This window comes from Chiloscyllium plagiosum, unplaced genomic scaffold (assembly GCF_037043375.1).
Source record: "Chiloscyllium plagiosum isolate Xiang-an unplaced genomic scaffold, Cpla_swu_hap1 HiC_scaffold_29, whole genome shotgun sequence".
Lineage (NCBI taxonomy): Eukaryota > Metazoa > Chordata > Chondrichthyes > Orectolobiformes > Hemiscylliidae > Chiloscyllium > Chiloscyllium plagiosum.
In genome coordinates this window covers 42,519,255-42,543,180 of record NW_028270167.1, presented here as the reverse complement: position 1 = coordinate 42,543,180, position 23,926 = coordinate 42,519,255, and the positions used below count along the sequence as shown (strand labels likewise).

General features: G+C 42.3%; 1 protein-coding gene across 3 annotated transcripts in view; it reads right to left on the bottom strand.

Annotated features, from left to right (window-relative positions):
- The window catches only part of aplp2 (amyloid beta precursor like protein 2), a 223,946-nt gene that overhangs the window by 15,847 nt on the left and 184,173 nt on the right, over positions 1-23,926 (bottom strand). For 2 of the 3 annotated variants that reach the window (XM_043676955.2, XM_043676957.2), the window contains 2 exons: positions 17,707-17,742; positions 12,863-12,945 (listed from right to left, as the gene is read on the bottom strand). In XM_043676955.2, the coding sequence (XP_043532890.2) occupies positions 12,863-12,945; positions 17,707-17,742 (119 nt within the window). The remainder of the gene's footprint in view (positions 1-12,862; positions 12,946-17,706; positions 17,743-23,926) is intronic. The other variant, XM_043676956.2, reaches the window with a different exon arrangement.

Below are 23,926 nucleotides of genomic sequence, written 5' to 3'. Positions count from 1 at the left end.
TTGTTTACATCTCCCGAACGTGGCTGAGTTGACTACATTAGCAGGTAGAACAGTCCATGCCCTTACCACACTCTGAGCAGAGAACCTGCCTCTAACATCTGTTTTGAATCTATTACCCCTCAATTTGAAGTTATGACCCCTCGAACAAGCTGATTTCATCAGCCTAGGAAAAATAACTTTGTCTCCGTTATCTAATCTTCTGATCATCTTGTATGTCTCTTATTTGGAAAGGCAAGGACTGATTCGGGATAGTCAACGTGGCTTTGTGCGTGGGAAATCATATCTCACAAACATTGAGTTTTTTTAAAGAAGTAACAAAGAAAATTCATGAGGGCAGAGCAGTAGATGTGATCTATATGGACTTCAGTAAGGCGTTCGACAAGGTTCCCCATGGGAGACTGATTAGCAAGGTTAAATCTCATGGGATACAGGAAGAACTAGCCATTTGGATAGAGAACTGACTCAAAGGTAGAAGACAGAGGGTGGTGGTGGAGAGTTGTTTTTCAGACTGGAGGCCTGTGACCAGTGGAGTGCCATAAGGATCGGTGCTGGGCCCTCTATGTTTTGTCATTTACATAAATGATTTGGATGCGAGCATAAGAGGTACAGTTAGTAAGTTTGCAGATGACACCAAAATTGGTGGTGTAGTGGACAGTGAAGAGGGTTACCTCAGATTACAACAGGATCTGGACCAGATGGGCCAATGGGCTGAGAAGTGGCAGATGGAGTTCAATTCAGATAAATGTGAGGTACTGCATTTTGGGAAAGCAAATCTTAACAGGACTTATACACTTAATGGTAAGGTCCTAGGGAGTGTTGCTAAACAATGATACCTTGGCGTGCAGGTTCACAGCTCCTTGAAAGTAGAGTCGTAGGTAGATAGGATATTGAAGGCGGCATTTGGTATGCTTTCCTTTATTGGTCAGTGTTGAATACAGGAGTTGGGAGGTCATGTTGCGGCTGTACAGGACATTGTTTAGGCCGATGTTGGAATGTTGCGTGCAATTCTGGTCTCCTTCCGATCGGAAAGATGTTGTGAAACTTGAAAGGGTTCAGAGAAGATTTACAAAGATGTTGCCAGGGTTGGAGGATCTGAGCTACAGGGAGAGGCTAAACACACCATATGCCTTCTTAACAGCACTATCCACCTGGGTGGCAACTTTCAGGGATCTATGTACATGGACTCCAAGATCCCACAGCACATCCACACTACCAAGAATTGTTCCATTGACCCAGTACTCTACCTTCCCGTTATTCTTCCCAAAGTGCATCACCTCACATTTAGCTGCATTGAACTCCATTTGCCACACCTCAGCCCAGTACTGCAGTTTATCCAAGTCTCCCTGCAACCTGTATAGCATTCTACACTGCCTGCTGCACCTGCATACCTACCTTCAGCGACTGGTGCACAAGGACACCCAGGTCCCACTGCACACTCCCCTCATCCAATTTATAGCCATTCAGGGAATAATCTGCCTTCTTGCTTTTGTTCTAAAGTGAGTAACCTCACATTTATCCAAATTATACTGCATTTGCCATTGATTTGCCCCCTTACTCAACCTGTCCAGATCATGCTGAAGGATCTCTGCACCCTCCCACCCAAAGTGGTACCATCTGCAAACTGTGGGGTAACTTTTCCACACAGAGGATGGTGTATGTACAGATTGAGCTGCCAGAGGAAGTGGAGGAGTTTGGTACAATTACAACATTTAAAAGGCATTTGGATGGCTACATGAATAGGAAGGGTTTAGAGGGATATGGGTCAAATGCTGGCAAATGGGACTAAATTAATTTGATATCTGGGCAGCATGGACGAGTTGGACTGAAGGGTTTGTTTCCATGTTGCACAACTCTATGACTTTAAGTAAATAACTTGCCCTCAGTTCTATGGGTTAAAAGTTTATGTGGGATTTTATCAAATGCATTTTGGATATCCATAAAAACAGCATCCACAGATAGTCCCTTGTCCATTACCTTAGTCACCACTTCAAGAGATTCATGGAGTTTTGTCAGGCATAACCTACCTGTCATGAATCCTTGCTGGCTCTCCCTGATTAACTGAAAATTTTCAAGATGTTCAGTTACCTCATCCTTGATTATAGACTCCCAACAATTTTCTCACCATAAATGTTAGGCTAATTTGTCCATTTTCCTCTTTTGACCTTCTTATAAAAGCAGAGTGACATGTAAATTTTCCAATCCAGCGGGAACTCCTCAATCCAAAGAACTCTGGACATCTACAAAGTCCCCCCCTTCCACTTCCTTTAATATCTTCAGAAGGAAACCATCATGTCCTGGGGATCTGTCACTCTTTAGTACCATTAATTTCCTCATTATCAATATTCTACTTATGTTAATTTTGAATATTCTGTGTCTAATCCACTATTAGCTTCCTCAGAACTTAAGAGTCATAGAAATGTACAGCACGGAAACAGACCCTTCAGTCCAACTCGTCCATGCCGACCAGATATCCCAACCCAATCTAGTCCCATTTGCCAGCACCCGGCCCATATCGCTCTAAACCCTTTCTATTTATATACCCATCCGGATGCCTTTTAAAAGCTGCAATTGTACCAGCCTCCACCACTTCCTCTGGCAGCTCATTCCATACGGCAAGGTAGATTCCTTTTTATTATAAATAATACTGCAAAGTAATTATTCAACATGTCTGCCATTTCCCTGTCGCCTCAATTTTACATATCTCACGGTGGTTCAGTGGTTAGCACTGCTGCCTCACAGTGCCAGGAACCCGGGTTTGATTCCCGCTTCGGGCGACTGCCTGTATGGAGTTTGCACATACTCCCAGTGTTTGCGTGGGTTTGCTCTGGGTACTCCGGTTTCCTCCCACAATCCAAAGATGTTCTGGTCAAGTGAATTGGCCATGCTAAATTGCCTGTCGTGTTAGGTGCATTATTTAGGAGTTAAATATAGGATAGGGGAATAGGGTAGGGTGGGTTACTTTTCGGAGGGTCTCTGTGGACTTCTTGGACCGAAGGGCCTGATTACATTAGATCGGATTCCCTACAGTGCAGAAACAGGCCCTTCAGTCCAACAAGTCCACAGAGACCCTCCGAACAGTAACCTACCAAAACCCATTCACCTACTCCCTACTAATGCACCTATCACTATGGGCAATTTAGCGTGGCCAATTCACCTGATTCGCACATCTTTGGACTGTGGGAGGAAACCGGAACACCTTGAGGAAACCCACGCAGAGACTGAGGATTCTGGGCAATCCAAGATGGAGGACAGGAAAAATTTCTGGCTGTAAGAGCTGCTCCTTTTTTTTTTTTGAGGTATTTTAGGTGTTGGAGGTGATTTCCTCGAATTCCAGGAACAGCAATTACTGTTTTATATGCTGTTGCATTGTTTTGGAACTTTGGAAAAAAAAGTCAAAACAATTGCAGTTTAAAAGGGAGAAGAGCAGACAAAGGAAGTACATGGTGAGGACAGTGTAGGAGAGAGAGAGAGAGAACCTGCACAGTTACCGCCTTTGCTGTTTAAATTCATGTATCGCTGCATATCGGAGTGCATCTGGGAAAATTAACAAACGGTGAAATTCACAACTAATCTTGGAGGAACTATTGGGTGAAGTTCACAGCACAGAATCAGATAAGTTAATTGTTGTTTTAAGTCTGTCCAAGAGAAAGGCTGCAGTAGTGAGTACAGTGGGTTCTTTCTTGATTATATGTTTTTGGAGATAAGTCTCTTGATTAACCTTAAAATATAAGCCATAGCTATTAATTTAACCTGGGGCAGTGTTTGCAGAGAAATAAGACGGTGTTATTTTCTGGGTCTGTAGATTGTGAAGGAGTAAAAATGGCCTTTGCAGTGATATGTACTTGTTGTCAGATGTGGGAGTTTAAAGAGTGTTTAAGGGTTACTGCGGATTAGATCTGCCATAAATGCTGTTGGATGCGAATCTTATCAGATCGAGTGGATCGGTTGGAGAGACAGATAGAAGTGATGAGGAATTTGCAACACCAACCGTATATGATAGATGGCAGTTATAGGAAAGGGAGAAAAGTCTCAGATACAGTCACATAGATGGTTAACTCCAGGAAGGGTAAGAAAGGACAGCACTTAGGGCAGGAGTCTTTTGTGGATATTCCATTTCAAACAGGTATGTTGTTTTGTAAAATGTAGGGGGTGATGGATTCTCAGGGGAACACAGCACGAACAGCTAAGTTTCTGGTATTGAGACTGGCTCTAATGCAATGAGGGGTAGGTTGGCTTTCAAGAGAGCAATTGTATTAGGGGATTCTGTAGTCCGAGGTACAGATAGACGTTTCTGTGGCCAGCAGAGAAAAAGCAGAATGGTGTGTTGCTTCCCTGGTGCCAGGATCAAGGACGTCTCAGAGAGGGTGCAGAATGTTCTCACAGGGGAGAGGGGCCAGCAAGAGATCATTGTCCACATTGGAACCAACGACATAGGAAGGGAAAAGGTTAAGATTCTGAAGAGAGATGACAGGGAGTTAGGCAGAAATTTAAAAAGGAGGTCCTCAAGGGTAGTAATATCTGGATTACTCCTAGTGCTACGAGCTAGTGAGGGCAGGAATAGAGGATAGAGCAGATGAATGCATGGCTGAGCAGCTGGTGTATGGGAGAAGGATTCACATTTTTGGATCATTGGAATCTCTTTTGGGGTAGAAGTGATCTGGACAAGAAGGACAGATTGCACCGAAATAGAAATTTGCTAGAACTGCTTGGGAGGATTAAACTAGTAAGGTGGGGGGGTGGGACCCAGGGAGATAGTGAGGAAAGAGATCGATCTGAGATGGGTACAGCTGAGAACAGAAGAGAGTCAAACAGTCAGGGCAGGTAGGGACAAGGTAGGATGAATAAATTAAACTGCATTTATTTCAATGCAAGGGTCCTAACAGGGAAGACAGATGAACTCAGGGCATGGTTTGGAACATGGGACTGGGATATCAGAGCAATTACAGAAACATGGCTCAGGGATGGGCAGGACTGGCAGCTTAATGTTCCAGGATACAAAAGCTACAGGAAGGATAGAAAGGGAGGCAAGAAAGGAGGGGGAGTGGCATTTTTGATAAGAGATAGCATTACAGCTGTGCTGAGGGAGGATATTCCCGGAAATACAGCTAGGGAAGTTATCTGCGTGGAAGTGAGAAAAAAGAAAGGGATGATCACTTTATTGGGATTGTATTATAGACCCCCCAATAGTCAGAGGGAAATTGAGAAACAAACTTGTAAGGAGATCTCAGCTAAATGTAAGAATAATAGAGTAGTTATGGTAGGGGATTTTAACTTTCCAAACAGACTGGGACTGCCATAGTGTTAAAAGATTTAGATGGAGAGGTATTTCTTAAGTGTGTACAAGACAATTTTCTGATTCAGTAGGTGGATGTACCTACTAGGGAAGGTGCAAAATTTGATCTACTCTTGGGAAATAAGGCAGGGCAGGTGACTGAGGTGTCAGTGGGGGAGCACTTTGGAGCCATCGACCATAATTCTATTTGTTTTAAAATAGTCATGGAAAAGGATAGACCAGATCTAAAAGTTGAAGTCCTAAATTGGAGAAAGGCCAATTTGGATGGTATTAGGTAAGAACTTTCGAAAGCTGATTGGAGGCAGATGTTCGTAGGTAAAGCAACGGCTGGAAAATGGGAAGTCTTCAGAAATGGGATAACAAGAATCCAGAGAAAGTATATTCCTGTCAGGGTGAAAGGGAAGGCTAGTAGGTATAGGGAATGCTGGATGACTAAAGAAATTGAGGGTTTGGTTAAGAAAAAGAAGGAAGCATATGTCAGGTATAGACAGGATAGATTGAATGAATCCTCAGAAGAGTATAAAGAAAGTAGGAGTATAATTAAGAGGAAAATCAGGAGGGCAAAACGGGGACATGAGATAGCTTTGGCAAATAGAATGGAGAATCCAAAGGGTTTTTACAAATATATTAAGGACAAAAGGGTAACTAGGGAGAGAATAGGCCCCCTCAAAGATCAGCAAGGCAGCCTTTGTGTGGAGCCACAGAAAATGGGGGAGATACTAAATGAATATTTTGCATCAGTATTTACTGTTGAAAAGGACATGGAAGATATAGACCGTAGGGAAATAGATGGTGACATCTTGCAAAATGTCCAGATTACAGAGGAGGAAGTGCTGGATATCTTGAAACGGTTAAAGGTGGATAAATCCCCAGGACCTGATTAGGTGTACCCGAGAACTCTGTGGGAAGCTAGAGAAGTGATTGCTGGGCCTCTTGCTGAGATATTTGTATCATCGATAGTCACAGGTGAGGTGCCAGAAGACAGGAGATTGGCAAACGTGATGCCACTGTTCAAGAAGGGCGGTAAAGACAAGCCAGGGAACTATAGACTGGTGAGCCTGACCTCGGTGGTGGGCAAGTTGTTGGAGGGAATCCTGAAGGACAGGATGTACATGCATTTGGAAAGGCAAGGACTGATTCGGGATAGTCAACATGGCTTTGTGCGTGGGAAATCATGTCTCACAAACTTGATTGAGTTTTTTGAAGACGTAACAAAGAAGATTGATGAGGGCGGAGCAGTAGATATGATCCATGTGGACTTCAGTAAGGCTTTCCTGAAGGAGGGCTTATGCCCGAAACGTTGATTCTCCTGCTCCTCGGATGCTGCCTGGCCTGCTGTGTTTTTCCAGCATCTCATTTTTCAACTTTAGTAAGGCATTCGACAAGGTTCCCCATGGGAGATTGATTAGCAAAGTTAGATCTCATGGAATACAGGGAGAACTAGCCATTTGGATACAAAACTGGCTCAAAGGACAGAGGGTGGTGGTGGAGGGTTGTTTTTCAGACTGGAGGCCTGTGACCAGTGGAGTGCCACAAGGATCGGTGCTGGGCCCTCTACTTTTTGTCATCTACATAAATGATTTGGATGCAAGCATAAGAGGTACACAGTTAGTAAGTTTGCAGATGACACCAAAATTGGTGGTGTAGTGGACAGTGAAGAGGGTTACCTCAGATTACAACAGGATCTGGACCAGATGGGCCAATGGGCTGAGAAGTGGCAGATGGAGTTCAATTCAGATAAATGCGAGGTGCTGCATTTTGGGAAAGCAAATCTTAGCAGGACTTATACACTTAATGGTAAGGTCCTAGGGAGTGTTGCTGAACAAAGAGACCTTGGAGTGCAGGTTGATAGCTCCTTGAAAGTGGAGTCACAGGTAGATAGGATAGTGAAGAAGGCATTTGGTATGCTTTCCTTTATTGGTCAGAGTATTGAGTACAGGAGTTGGGAGGTCATGTTGCGGCTGTACAGGACATTGGTTAGGCCACTGTTGGAATATTGCGTGCAATTCTGGTCTCCTTCCTATTGGAAAAATGTTGTGAAATTTTAAAGGGTTCAGAAAAGATTTACAAGGATGTTGCCAGGGTTGGAAGATCTGAGCTACAGGGAGAGGCTGAACAGGCTGGGGCTGATTTCCCTGGAGCGTCGAAGGCTGAGGGGTGACCTTATAGAGCTTTACAAAATTATGAGGGGCATGGATAGGATATTTGGTCAAAGTCTTTTCCCTGGGGTTGGGGAGTCCAGAAGTAGAGGGCATAGGTTTAGGGTGAGAGGTGAAAGATATAAAAAAGACCCAAGGGGCAACATTTTCACGCAGAGGGTGGTACATGTATGGAATGAGCTGCCAGAGGATGTGGTGGAGGCTGGTACAATTGTAACATTTAAGAGGCATTTGGATGGATATATGAATAGGAAGGGTTTAGAGGGATATGGGCCGGGTGCTGGCAGATGGGACTAGGTTGGGTTGGGATATCTGGTCGGCATGGACGGGTTGGACCGAAGGGTCCGTTTCCATGCTGTACATCTGTATGACTCTACGACAGTCGTCCGAGGCTGGAATCGAATCAGGTTCCGGGCGCTGCGAGGCAGCAGTGCTAATCACTGAGCGACTGTGCCTGTTTCCATACTGTAGAGAATCTAATCTAAAGAAAATTAACAATATCTCCACTTTCAATCTTTAGTGGGCCAACATTGCTCCTGACCACCTACTTTTCATTTATGTAATTATAACATTTCTTATTGATTTTCATTTTCCTTGCACGTTTCCTTTCATCATCCCTTTTAGTATTCCTACACAAAATGTTTTGTGGTGCTTTGCTGATCTTCGTATCTTTCCCATTCAGCAGGATCTGCGCTGTGGTTTTGTATGCTTTTCTTTTAGTTTTATGCTGTCCTTTGTCTCAAAGTTATCCATGACTTAATTTTTTCTTGTGATGTAGTAATTTTTTCAGTGTATAAAATGGTTACATTGTCAGGTTGCATTGTATTAAGTGTTTCTTTAAACATCTGTGTTCTTCAGTTGTTTTACCCAATAACAGATTTTCCCAGTTTACTGTGGACAGTGTCAGTCTCATTTCATTAAAGAGAGCCTTACCTAAATCCAAATTTCTAGTTGCCGATTCATCCTTGTCATTTTCAAATGCTACACTGAACTCGAGCATGTTGTGATCAGTATTTGATAACGGTTTGTGCACAATTTGGTTACTAATTAAATCCATCTTTTTCCTCATTCCTAAATCCAATATTGCTTGTCTCCTTGTATCAAGGACACATTGCTGTAGGAACCTATTTCCCCTCCTCCTCATTTACTCATTTTAATTTCATGTGACCACCCAAGCCAATTCAAGGTGTGCTTTCAGCTTGGCATCAGGCAGGCAACACACCATGCAGGACTCTCAATCCTGCTTACAAAGGATGCTATCTGTACCCCTAATTATCAAGTCACCTACCAGTACCACCTTTCTTTTTGCTCTCCTCACTTGAATGGCCTCCCGTACCCATAGAACAGTACAGCACAGAACAGGCCCTTCAGCCCACGATGTTGTGCCGACCATTGATCCTCATGTATGCACCCTCAAATTTCTGTGACCATATGTATGTCGAGGAGTCTCTTAAATGTCCCCAATGACCCTGCCTCCACAACTGCAGCTGGCAACGCATTCCATGCTCTCACAACTCTCTGTCTAATGAACCCGCCTCTGACATCCCCTCTATACTTTCCTCCAACCAGCTTAAAACTATGACCCCTCGTGTTAGTCATTTCTGCCCTGGGAAATAGTCTCTGGCTGTCGACTCTATCTATGCCTCTCACTATCTTATATACCTCTCTTCTCCTCCTTTTCTCCAATGAAAAAAGTCCGAGCTCAGTCAACCTCTCCTCATAAGATAAGCCCTCCAGTCCAGGCAGCATCCTGGTAAACCTCCTCTGAACCCGCTCCAAAGCATCCACATCTTTCTTATAATAGGACGACCAGAACTGGACGCAGTATTCCAAGTGCAGTCTAACCAAAGTTTTATAGAGCTGCAACAAGATCTCACGGCTCTTAAACTCAATCCCCCTGTTAATGAAAGCCAAAACACCATATGCTTTCTTAACAACCCTGTCCACTTGGGTGGCCATTTTAAGGGATCTATGTACCTGCACACCAAGATCCCTCTGATCCACCACACTACCGAGAATCCTATCCTTAATCCTGCACTCAGCTTTCAAATTCGACCTTCCAAAATGCATCACCTTGCATTTATCCAGGTTGAATTCCATCTGCCACCTCTCAGCCCATCTCTGCATCCTGTCAATGTCCCGCTGCAGCCTACAACAGCCCTCTATACTGTCAACGACACCTCCAACCTTTGTGTCATCTGTAAGCTTGCTGACCCATCCTTCAATCCCCTCATCCAAGTCATTAATAAAAATTACAAACAATAGAGGCCCAAGGACAGAGCCCTGTGGAACACCACTCACCACAGACTTCCAGGCAGAATGTTTTCCTTCTACTACCACTCGCTGTCTTCTGTTGGCCAGCCAATTCTGTATCCAGACAGCTATGTTCCCCTGAATCCCATTCCTCCTGACCTTCTGAATGAGCCTACCATGGGGAACCTTATCAAATGCCTTGCTAAAGTCCATATACACCACATCCACAGCTCGACCCTCATCAATTTTTCTAGTCACATCCTCAAAGAACTAAGTCAACTAAGAAACCCATTCAACTCCTCTCATCTTAATTAACAATTAGATAACCTCATAATCTTTTATATAAAAGAACATAAAAATCAGTTAAAAGTCACACAACACCAGGTTATAGTCCAACAGGTTTAATTGGAAGCACACTATCTTTCGGAGCGACGCTCCTTCATCAGGTGACAGATGAAGGAGCGTCGCTCCGAAAGCTAGTGTGCTTCCAATTAAACCTGTTGGACTATAACCTGGTGTTGTGATTTTTAACTTTGTACACCCCAGTGCAACACCGGCATCTCCAAATCATAAAAATCAGTAGCACAGTTTATAGATCTCATTTCATCCCACTACATAGTTTGAAGTCTACTTCTACATTCCTCACCATTTACTGTTAGAGGTTAACTGTACATATAAAGGCTGACATTTTTCAAGCATTCTGTCTGGAAAACCTACTTTTTATTGCAACTTTGTAACTTTAAAACAGTCATTAGTAAGAGGCTACACTAGAGAATAGGTGACCTCGGTGAACTTGCAGCTGGAATGCTTTTTTACATGAAATACTCAGAAGTAGACTAACTACATGTTTAACATATGAAGCAAAGAGAGGAAACAAAGCGAGGGAGAGCTGGGTAGTGGGAGGAGCTTTGGATTTTCCCAAACATTTGGCAGAAATGGTCTTGTGCCTCTAAATGTTTTCATCCAACACTGACTGTTGAAAAAATGGTTAAATCTTCCTTGGTTTGACCTGGTAATCATACTGAGGTGGAGTGAACTAGAGTGCAGTGAACACTGAACTACAATGGAGTAATAAAAGAAAAATTAAGCACAAATTAATATTAATATCTAACAAACCTACTGGTCTTGCCAGGAAAGCTCAAAGTCACCTGCATCAATTACAATTGTAAAGCTGACAAGAGTCTTGTGTTTTGGAACTGCAAAACCTTGGAGATGGTGATATGACTTGCTTTAAAGTCTGTCTAAAAACAGGCCTGGCTGATAGAGATTAAAAGGTGGCCGAGATTGTTTTGCTGTGAAGGAGTTGCAAAATATTCACATTTGGAAAGGAAGGCAGCATGTTAAGTGTTTAGACTGAAAGACTTGACAGTCCACGAAAGCTGGCGAGAGTGTCAGGTTGTAAAGATTCATGCTTTAAAACACCCATTTACTTCCAACATAGAACAAAGTGTATCTAAAGAGTAGCTAGTCAGCATTTTCACCAGGATTGAAGGCCAATGTGATTCATGATGACATGTTGCTGGGTCAATATCCTGGAACTCTTTCAGGATAACTCTTTCTGTAACTGCAGTTTTGAGCAACATAAAATGTTTCTGCAAGTACAAATTCACCCCACAAACTTATATATGCATGTGTGCAGATATGCGTGCGCGGTGGGGTATGAGTATGTGTGTGTGAGTGAGTGTAAAGGGGCGTAGGTCTGTGAGGGGATACGTGTGTGGGTATGAGTGTGGGAGTGTATAAGTGAGTGTATGAGCGGGGTAGGTGTGTGCGTGTCTGGAGGAGTGTGCGTGTGTGAGACACACACATACATCCATGCTGATACACTCCCCCACACACACCCTCTTTCTCAGACTTGTACCCCTTTACATTCACACACATACTCTCACAAATACTTATCACCCCTCTTCTCGCACACCCATCCACATGCGCACACACACACACACATTTGTGAAGTGAATTTGTACTTGCAGAATTACATTTTATTTTTCTCAAAAACTGCATGAGTCCATGTAAATCCCTTTTCATACATAGAGTCAGTGAGAACATTGGGGCACAGACAGATTCACACAAGGCACTTCACACCTTCAATGCATTATCTGGGCCGACATGGCACCTATTATTAAAGTTCACTTGAGAATGTAACTTTAGAAAAGTTCGGGGATTTACAGATGAAAGAACTGAAACCAACATGGTCATTCTAAAAGATGAGAGATTTAACAAACAATCCAGGTCTTTTTTAATATATAACGTCAGGTACATCATACTGTTAACTTTTGCTATAAATTCCGAGTCTTACAATCTTATGCTCCACAACCACCTGAAAAACGATCAGTGCTCTGAAAGCTAGTGCTTCCAAATAAACCTGTTGGACTATAACCTGGTGTTGGGTGATTTTTAACTAAAATTCCGTATCCATTGCCTTTTGAGGAAGGGAATTCCCAAGATTCAAGGATTCCCCAGCTTGCGCTATAGGAATAATCACCAGGTAACATACTCAATTTGGAAGAAAATTGTCAAGTTAGAAATTACCAGGCTGGGAACAAAAAGAGTAGAAATCCTTGGGAACAAAGAACCTGGGAAAATTGAATGAATACTTAAGATAGACTACAAAGTTCAGCTGCAATGTGGGTTTTTTGGATGTCCATTTTTTTAAAAATTCAATCTTTGGCCATGACATGCTGAGGGAGGCCTTCTGTCCCAGAAGTAGGGATGGTATCACTGCACCACAATACCCAAAATTTTCAGTTGTCTGAAGAGGGGAAACTTCTGTTCTGTAAAGCTTATGTAGAGAGCAAAAACAGTGCTGAGTCAAAATGGATTTTAGCCTGTTTGTTACACAGTGTCTTAAAATATGAAATGCTGTCAGTTAATTCTTCTACGTATCATTGGGAGTTTGAATTTATCTTCTTTAAAGTTACCAGTGTCTAAGGGGAACATAACAATCTACTGACCTTCACATTAAACAGCACATATAATACAAATGCCATATGTCGTCAGTCTACCGTGTTTAAAGAGCTGAAAAAGGAACACAGGGCAACAAAGACCAGCATGTGTACCTGAATGATACAAATCAAAACATACAACTAAGTTCACTTTCCTAAGCAAACAAAACCACACAGACTAGAAGAAAGATTTTCGTAAACATGGTCCATACCACATTTCCATTAACATTGTTCTCATTGCTACCAATTGCATTCTCATCAGGCATCAGTCCTTCAGGATCAATCATCCCAGAACCTGTTCAGAAAATAGATACTGTTACTATGTGTACACATGAATTGTGAGAAAGATTATGTAGTATTGAACACACAAAAAATTACAAACGTAGTTGCAAAACAGGTTCTAACAGGCTGCAGCACATTTCCAAACTAAAATCCAAGATAATGGGAATGGATAATGGGAACCACATCACAGAGACGTGGTTGCAGGGGGGGTCAGGACTGGCAGTTAAACATCCAAAGATTTTCAACTTATCGAAAAGACAGGGAGGCGGGCAGAGGGGGGCGGGGTTGCCTTGTTAGTTAAGAACAAAATTAAATCTATGGCACTGAATGACATAGCGTCGGATGATGTGGAGTCAGTGTGGGTGGAATTGAGGAACCACAAAGGCAAAAAAAAAACCATAGTGGGAGTTATGTACAGACCTCCTAACAGTGGTCAGGACCAGGGGCGCAACACGTACCGGGAAATAGAGAAGGCATGTCAGAAAGGCAAGGTCACGGTGATCATGGGAGACTTCAATATGCAGGTGGACTGGGTAAATAATGTTGCCAGTGGATCCAAAGAAAGGGAATTCATGGAATACTTACAGGATGGCTTTTTGGAACAGCTTGTCATGGAGCCCACAAGGGAGCAGGCTATTCTGGACCTAGTGCTATGTAATGAACCAGACTTTATTAAAAAATCTTAAAGTAAGGGAACACTTGGGAAGCAGCGATCATAATATGGTAGAGTTCAGTATGCAGTTTGAAAGAGAGAAGACAAAGTCAGATGTAATGGTGTTACAGTTAAATAAAGGTAATTATGAGGGCCTGAGAGAGGAACTGACGAAAATAGACTGGAAGCAGAGCCTAGCGGGGACGACAGTGGAGCAAAAATGGCGGGAGTTTGTGGGTATAATTGAGGACACTGTACAGAGGTTCATCCCGAAGAAAAGAAAGATTATCCGGGGAGGGATTAGACAGCCATGGCTGACAAAGGAAGTCAGGAAACGTATTAAAGAAAAAGAGAGATCCTATAATGTGGCCAAGAGCACTGGGAAATCAGAAAATTGGGAAGGCTACAAAAACAGAGGATAACAAGGAGAGAAATAAGGAAGGAGAGGATCAAATATGAAGGTAGGCTAACCAGTAATATTAGAAGTGATAGTAAAAGTTTCTTTCAATACATAAGAAACAAACAAAAGGCAAAAGTAGACATTGGGCCACTTCAAATTGATGCTAGAAGCCTAGTGATGGGAGATAAGGAAATAGCAGGAGAACTTAATAAGTACTTTGCGTCAGTCTTCACAGTGGAAGACATGAGTAATATCCCAACAATTAAAGGGAGTCAGGGGGCTGAGTTGAGTATGGTTGCCATTACAAAAGAGAAAGTGCTAGAAAAGCTAAAAGGTCTTAAAATTGATAAATCTCCTGGCCCTGATGGGCTACATCCTAGAGTTCTGAGGGAGGTGACTGAGGAAAGAGCGGAGGCGTTGGTTGAGATCTTTCAAAAGTCACTGGAGTCAGGGAAAGTCCCGGATGATTGGAAGATCGCAGTTGTAACCCCCTTGTTCAAGAAAGGATCAAGACAAAAGATGGAAAATTATAGGCCAATTAGCCTAATCTCGGTTGTTGGTAAAATTCTAGAATCCATCATTAAGGATGAGGTTTCTAAATTCTTGGAAGAGCAGGGTCGTATTAGAACAAGTCAACATGAATTTAGTAAGGGGAGGTCGTGCCTGACAAACCTGTTGGAATTCTTTGAAGAGGTGACAAGTAGGTTAGACCGGGGAAACCCAGTGGATGTGGTCTATCTAGACTTCCAAAAGGCCTTTGATAAGGTGCCACACGGGAGGCTGCTGAGCAAGGTGAGGGCCCATGGTGTTCGAGGTGAGCTACTGGTATGGATTGAGGATTGGCTGTCTGACAGAAGGGGTAAAAGATTCTTTTTCAGAATGGCAGCCGGTGACAAGCGGTGTCCCGCAGGGTTCAGTGTTGGGGCCGCAGCTATTCACGTTATATATTAATGATCTGGATGAAGGGACTGGGGGCATTCTAGCGAAGTTTGCCGATGATACAAAGTTAGGTGGACAGGCAGGTAGTACTGAGGAAGTGGGGAGGCTGCAGAAGGATCTAGACAGTTTGGGAGAGTGGTCCAGGAAATGGCTTATGGAATTCAATGTGAGCAAATGCGAGGTCTTGCACTTTGGAAAATAGAATACAAGCATGGATTACTTTCTAAACGGTGAGAAAATTCATAAAGCCAAAGTACAAAGGGATCTGGGAGTGCTAGTCGAGGATTCTCTAAAGGTAAACGTGCAGGTTGAGTCCGTGATTAAGAAAACGAATGCAATGTTGTCATTTATCTCAAGAGGGTTAGAATATAAAAGCACCGTTGTGCTACTGAGACTTCATAAAGCTCTGGTTAGGCCCCATTTGGAGTACTGTGTCCAGTTTTGGTCCCCACGCCTCAGGAAGGACATACTGGCACTGCACCGTGTCCAGCGGAGATTCACACGGATGATCCCTGGAATGGTAGATCTAACATACGAGGAACGGCTGAGGATCCTGGGATTGTATTCATTGGAGTTTAGAAGATTAAGGGGAGATCTAATAGAAACTTACAGGATAATACATGGCTAGGTGGACGCTAGGAAATTGTTTCCGTTAGGCGAGGAGACTAGGACCCGTGGACACAGCCTTAGAATTAGAGGGGGTAAATTCAGAACAGAAATGCGGAGACATTTCAGCCAGAGAGTGGTGGGCCTGTGGAATTCATTGCCGCAGAGTGCAGTGGAGGCCGGGACGCTAAATGTCTTTGAGGCAGAGATTGCTAAATTCTTGATGTCACAAGGAATTAAGGGCTACAGGGAGAATGCAGGTAAGTGGAGTTAAAATGCCCATCAGCCATGATTGAATGGCGAAGTGGACTCGATGGGCCGAATGGCCTTACTTCCACTCCTATGTCTTATGGACATAACCCTCACTTCAGTCATCTGTCACCTTTGGAGACCTGCATTTAAAATAAGCGATGGAGATCTCACTTCAACAGAGCTACCAACGGTAGTTTTAAAAACAAGCGGATTCCAATGTCCTTAAGAGACATGTCTGAGCATGAGAACTTCAGTGTGGAAATGATACAAACATGGGGAATTTCAAATAAAACTAAAAAGGCTGCCAATGAATAGGTTAGAATCATGAAATAGAATGTCAAGTCAGATTTGAGAGAGACTGTAATTATATTACAGGTTTTGAGACAATAAATAAATAAAACTTATTTGCACTGGTGTTCAATTGGTGGCAAGTGCAATATAAAGATTGCCATTCTCTGGGTTATTAAAGCAGAGAATTGTCTACAAGAGTTCCCGGAACTTTTAATAGGCAGTTAAAAAGGATTTGGACAATGAGGGAAATGTGATTCAGATTCACAATTCAGGCTCAAATCCTAACATATTGGAACCAGTGGCTTCTTCCTATGCTTCCTATGCTCTAAATCTTATCGAAGTCCCTCAAGGTAGTGATAAATCTACAAAGCTTTCTATTTGCCTGATATGAAGCATACTGTCCCCCAAAGGGATGCTGTCGCGGCCTAAGTTACGCCAATATAGACATGCTCACAACTCAAAACAAAAAGGTGCAGTATATGAAGCTTCTATCACGTGTCCAGCCAGGAGTACCCTCTCCATGGATCACCGGAATTTACAGTTCGCTGAAATAGAGTCCTCGAGTCATAATAGACCAAATTCCGCAGTATTTTGGAGCACAGCAACCTTCCTATTGAGTGACCAGTCTTTTCCAGTGAGCCCACTTGATTCTACTAGCTATCTGAATCACATTTTTTGTCGTACTAGAATAGTAAGTACAAATTAGGATTAATTAAGACTCTTGCACTGATGGTAATCTTACAATCAAACCAAAAACACAGACAAGTCTCTGTGCTTATTACAAATCTTGGGCCTGTAGGGCAAGGATCAGAATTATCAGCCTCCTGCTCAAGCACTGACTTAGTTTTCAGGATTTGCTAAAACAAATGACTGACAGTTTACCAATTCAATATCAGCATCAGGATTCCAAGAGGATTAGAGAAAAGCGGGATATTGTAAAGGATGCATGATTTGAGAATTAGGACAGAACACATTGACAACTTTAAAACAGCAGCCAGCTGCCTGAGCCAAATGCTTGGGTTCACACTGCATTTACACTGAAAACAGCCAGTGATTGATGGCTTTTTAACCAAAAGCATTAGGTTATGATGTGATTTGTAAACCTTTGATCATGGACTGGAAAAGTTAACAACATTTCATCATTCAGGGAACACAAACATTCCAGATATATACTTCAAACAAGACACAATAACTAAACATTGTAACAGGATAGCATGCAGATCAGTGCAGTGCCAAAGTGGACCAGAATTACTGATGGTAGTAACAACATTAGTATGAAATGCTAAAATAAAATGAAGAACTGCAGATGCTGGAGATCTGAAACAAACAAAAACAGAAATTGCTGGAGAAGCACAGGTGGTCTGGCAGCATATGTGAAGATAAAATAGACTTAACCTTTTGAGCTCAGTGGCACTTCTTTAGAACTGAGTCTGAAGAAGTGTCATTGGACTCAAAACATGGACTCTGTGTTCCTCAGATGCTGCCAGACCTGTTGTGTTTTTCCAGCAATTTCTGTGGTGTTTGCTACATATGATATGCAACGACTGAGGTGGGAAGGGGATCGCAATCAGGACAGATGGCTGAGGAAAAAGCACGGGTCTGTGAAGCGACATCTGGAACAATCTCAAACCAACCTTTCTTAGCTGCTGACCATGAGTCCGACACTGTGCCTGGCAGCGTAGAAATTGAGAGAAATCAGATAACGCAAAAATTAAGAAATAATGATCAGGACTGATTTAAATCCCCACTTATATCTGCAAAAATTCACTACTCTACAAAGAGTCCAAATACGCAGTGTGTTAGGGACTTCCTTTCATCAAACACAGTACGTACCAGATGTAGAGACAGTGGTAATGTCACTGAACTAGTAATCCAGAACCCAACCAATGCTTTGGAGACACGGATTTGAATCTCACAATAGCAGATCGTGGATTTTTAATCCAATAAATATCTGGAATTAAAAGCTAGCTTTTGATGACTGCATAACCATTGTCATGAACACCCATTTGGCACAGAGGTCTTTTAAATGATAATGTGTATGCCATCCTTACCTCAACAGGCCGACATGAAATTCCAGACCGCTAGCAATTGGGTGAGTTTTAACCACCTATTGAAATAGCCTAGCAAGCCACTCAAATGTATCAAACCATTACAAAATCTAAACAAAGGAATGAAACTGGACAGACCAAACAACTTTGGATAAGAGACTGGAAATGATGACAACAAACATAGCCCATATCCTCCTCACTGCCATCTGAGGATTTGTGCCAAAATTGGGTCAGCAATTTTACCAACTATTCAAATAAAAGCCTAACACAGACATTCTGAATGACAGGAATAAGCAATCCCACAGCTAACGGATCAGAAATGAATTCTGTAGTCCTGCCAATCCAGTCATTAATGGTGGTGGACAATTAAACAATTAACAGGAGATTGAAGGCTTCACAAATTTCCCCCACTTGCAATGATGTTGAGCCCGCACAAGTGCAAAAGGAAAGACAGAAACATTTACATCCACTTTCAGCCAGAAGTGCCAAGTCGTCGATTCACCCCAGCCCTCTTCCCCAGGTCCCCAGCATTACAAATGCCAGTCTTCAGCCAATTTGATTAATTTGATATCATTTGTTACAATATTATGGCTTTAAGAGGTTATCTGGCCTTGTTTTCTTTTTGAGAAGGGTTTTAAGGTGGACATGGTGAGTTGTCAATCAGAGCCACTGTGGTAAACAACTTGACAGGTCCTGGTTTTTTTCTTAGCAGTTGGAATAACAGTCGCAGCCTGAATGGGTGTAATCAAGCTCCCACAGAACCAGGATTTCAGTTTACATTTTAAATTTTATTCAGTGACAGTTGTTGTTAGGGTCTTGAAGAAAGGGAAGCTGTTTTTTCCCCTCTCTCCATTTCTGAATTGAATTAGAATTAGCCTTGATTGTCACGTGCACTCGAATGAGTGCAATGAAAAGCTTGTAATGTTGCTATTTTGGCACTATCTTAGGTATAGGATACCGAGGTGCAGAATACTTAAATATGTGTTACAGACTTGAGAGAATCATAAATGTTCAGCATAAGAATAAAGATATTTTCTTTTTAAAAGTACACATATTTTAGTCCTTTTATCAAGTCCACGGCAGCCTTCAGACCACCTGGGCCAAGTCTCTTGAACACACTGGGCTTCAAATCTTCAGGCCTTGCTTCCAGTCCTGAAGGGCCTTGCTGCTCCTGCGGAGGCCTCTGCTCCACTTTTCTCCTGGACTTGCCATCCTCAAGTTAGCCTGGCCTGCGACTCACCTCTGGGACTGATCATAATCTTCAGTCTCCACCATTTGCCTCCAGCAAGTTAAATTCAAACAGAGAAAAAAAGAGAAAAAGATGCTCCAGCTGGAGCCGCTTCCTCTGCCACCATCTTGAATCCAAGATTCAGTAATACAGCTAAATTACAGCCAAAAGCTGGGTGTTCTTTCCTGCATGTGAAACGATCTGTTTTCTGAATGTGCTTTTTGCCCAAGGGTGTGTTTATGGGATGTTGCTCTCAGTAACAGTTAATCAATAATAGCTATTGTATCTATTATTCTATTAAGTTTTCCAATATAGTATTGGAAAATGAGCCTCATTCCAATTCCTTCTTTTGTTGAATTTTAACTGTAGTGGATGAATAAAGTGTGTTTTGCTTTAAACCTGTTTGTTTGACCAATCGAATTGCATCTGAAATGCAACCTTACATTTACCTTTAAAATAAAGGTAAGGTCTAGATTATCTTCTGAATGTTTTGAGGGGGTTTTGTTTGGTCTATAACGCATTAACTGGCTGTATACTATAAAGCCCTGACAAGTTTCTGGGAATACCACTAAAGACTTATGCTCCAGATGAGCTGTACCTCGAGATAAGTTGTTCCAATATAGTTACATGGAGATAGTGAGGACTGCAGATTTTAACACTTGCACTTATCTGAATGTGTAAAACTGCCCAGGTATGTCTTGTCCACAATAGGTAGTACAAATCCATTCTAGCCAATTACAGCATTATCAGCATATAGTCGATCATCACCATAGTGATGGAAAGAATCATCAACAGTATTATCAAGTAGCAACGGAATAACCTATGCAAATGCTCAGTTTGGGTTCTATCAAAACCACTCAGCTCCTGACTCATTATAGCCTTGGTCTGAATATGGTCAAGAGAGCTAAACTCTGAAGGTAAAACAGAATTGACTGCTCTTCACATCGAGGCAATATTTAACGAAGTGAAGTATCAAGATGCCTATGAAAAACTAGAGTAATCGGAATTAGGTGGAAAGCTCTCTGAAGATTGGATTCATACCTAGGGCAAAGGAAGGTGGTTATGATTGCTGTAGACCAATCATCGCAGCTCTAGGATATCACTATGGAAGGTCCTCATGATAGTGTACGAGACCGAACCATCTTCAGTGGCTTCATCAACGATATTCACTCCATCATAAGGCCAGAAGAAAGATGTTTACTGATGATTACACAATGGTCAGCATCATTTATGACTCCTCAGACAGTGAAGCAGTCATAGAGGTGTACAGCATGAAAACAGATCCTTCAGTTCAACTCGTCCATGCTGACCATATGTCCTAAATGAATCTGGTTCCATTTGCCAGTACTTGACCCATGTTCCTCTGAACCCTTCCTATTCTTATAACGATCCAATGTCTTTCAAATGTTGTAATTGTACCAGCCTCAACCACTTCCTCCGGCAGCTCATTACATACATGCAACACCCTTTGCATGAATAAGTTGTCCCTTAGATCCCTTTTAAATCTTTCCCCTCTCACCCTAAACCTACGTCCTCTAATTCTGGACTCCTCAATCCATACCATATCCATCCCCTCATGATTTTATAAACCTCTACAAGGTCACCCTCAGACTCCGACATTGAAAGGAAAACAATTCCAACCTACTCAGCCTCTTCCTATAGCTCAAACCCTCCAACCCTGGCAACATCCTTGTAAATCTTTTCTGAACCCTTTCAGTTTTACAACATCTTCCTGCAAGGTTTGTAGTTCAGGTTTAGGGTGTAGGTTTGCTCGCGGAGCTGTAGGTTTGATATTCAGTCGTTTCATTACCTGGCTAGATAACATCATCAGTGGCGACCTCCAAGTGAAGTGAAGCTGATGTCTCCTGCTTTCTATTTATATCTTTCTCCTGGATGGAGTTCCTGGGTTTCTGGTGATGTCATTTCCTGTTCGTTTTCTGAGGGGTTGATAGATGGTATCGAGATCAATGTGTTTGTTTATGGCGTTGTGGTTGGAGTGCCAGGCCTCTAGGAATTCTTTGGCATGTCTTTGCTTCGCCTGTCCCAGGATAGATGTGTTGTCCCAGTCAAAATGGTGGGGTTTTTTTCATCCGTGTGTAGGGCTACAAGGGAGAGAGGGTCGTGTCTTTTAGTGGCTAGCTGGTGTTCGTGTATCCTGGTGGCTAACTTTCTTCCTGTTTGTCCTACGTAGTGTTTGTGGCAGTCCTTGCATGGAATTTTGTAGATGACGTTGGTTTTGTCCATGGGTTGTACTGGGTCTTTTAAGTTTGTTAGTTTTTGTTTGAGAGTGTTGGTGGGTTTGTGTGCTACTAGGATTCCGAGGGGTCTTAGTAGTCTGGCTGTCATTTCTGAAACTTCTTTGATGTATGGTAAGGTGGTTAGGGTTTCTGGCTGTGTTTGGTCTGCTTGTCTTGGTTTATTCTTGAGGAATCTGCGGACTGTATTTTTTGATTAGCTGTTCTTCTAGAATACGTTGTATAGGTGGTTCTCCTCTGTTTTCAGAAGTTCGTCTGTGCTGCAGTGTTTAGTGGCTCGTTGGAATAGTGTTCTGATACAGCTTCATTTGTGTGTGTTGGGATGGTTGCTGGTGTAGTTAAGTATTTGGTCAGTGTTTGTCGGTTTTCTGTATACGCAGGTTTGTAATTCTCCATTGTCCTTTCTTTCGACGGTGACGTCCAGGAATGAGAGTTTGTTGTCGGTTTCTTCCTCCTTGGTGAACTTTATGCCTGTGAGGGTGCTGTTGATGATGTTAGATGTCTCTTCTATCTTGTTTCGTTTTGTGATGACAAAGGTGTCATCTACATAGCGGACCCAGATTTTTGGTTTGATGGTTGCTAGGGCTGTTTGTTCTAGTCTTTGCAAAGTAATGCGAGCAAACCTACACCCTAAACATCTTCCTAGAGGAGGGTGACCAGAATTGCACACAATATTCTAAAGTGGCCTAACCAATGTCCTTTACAGCCGCAACATGACCTCTCATGTCCGTAAGACTGCAACAAGATTTAAACAACATCCAGGTTTGGACTTGGATCAAGTAAAACTTGTGCCAGGCAATGACCAAAAAAGGGAAACTAACTGTCATCTCATGGTGTTCAATGGCATTACCAACACTGAACAGCCCATCATCAACATTCACTGACCAGTCATATATATACTGTAGCGACAAAAGCAGGTTATATATTAGGAAGACTGCACAAGCAACTTACCTCCTGACTCTCCAAATTCCACCTACCATCCATAAAGCACAGGTCAGGAGTGCGATGAAATACTGTCCACTTACCTAGATGCAAGCAACTTCAACAACACTCAAGAAGGCTGACAACGGCTCTATAACATCCAGAATAAAGTAGCCAGTTCAACTGGCACACAAACCACCATTCACTCCCTTCACCATGGAGGCATGGGGCAGCAACATGCATCATCTACAAGATGCACTGCAGTACCTTACAAACCCTGACCTCTACCATCTAGAAGGATAAGGGAAGCCGATGCACTATCACCTGAAAGCCTGCATCCTGACTTTGAACTATACTAATGTTCTGCCATTTATGCTGCTTCAAAATCCTGGAACTCCCTTTTATAAAATTTCTGTGGGTACGCTTATACCAGAGGGACTGCAGTGATGCAATAAGAGATGGGGAATAATTGCTAGCATAGCCAGTAACATCCACACCCCATGAGCAAATAACAAGACCATGACCCTAGGCTATTTACAGTTCATCCAGTGCATCACAGAAACCACAGACCATGCTGATCATGGAAATGCTGTGCTGAAAAGTTAACAAATGGTAGGGAAATGCAAATTAATTAAAATTAAGTTTATATTCTGAAAAAGAGAAACGCATGTTTGTCAAAATAGGCTAGAAGGAAATTAGTTATTACACATGACCTGACTGGAGTTGCTTCAAATTGATATACAAATCTTGAAAGGGAAAGGTACATTATCTACAGTCATTAATTATAAACATAGTGATAAAATATTACTAACTAAACTCCACAAAAATGGAAAATGTTTCTTACAATGAAATATATTGTTAGTTGAAATGTAATCCATTGGAAGTGAAAACCACTATGTCTGGTTCTCAAGAAGCCCTTGAGTATATGGGTCAGTCAAATACAATATAAAAAATCTGACCAGAACTTGAGTTTATAGCACCAGCTTGGCAGTTTTCTTTTAGGTGCTCTCTTGTCCAATGTAGACAGGGTTCCAACAATCTCAACTTGTTTCATTTGGCCTTAGAAACTGAGAGTTTCAGCCCAATCAACAGAAAATCCAACCTCGAGATCCTGTGGAGCTGGAATGATGGTGTACGACATTGTACCACAATATGTATCAATTCTCTCCTATTTAAACAGGTTTGCTCTCTAGCATTAAGAACAATTTGTTTGTGTATAGAACGGCAGCTGAAACAGCAATAGAAATAATCAGATGTCATGGGGAAGGCTCAAGCCTCTCCAGTTTGCCTGTTGAAACGAAAGAATATGGGATAATCTCAATGCACTGGTTTCTACAATGCTTTGGCACTGGACAGGTTAGAGATATGATTACTTACAGCGTGGAAACAGGCCCTTCGGCCC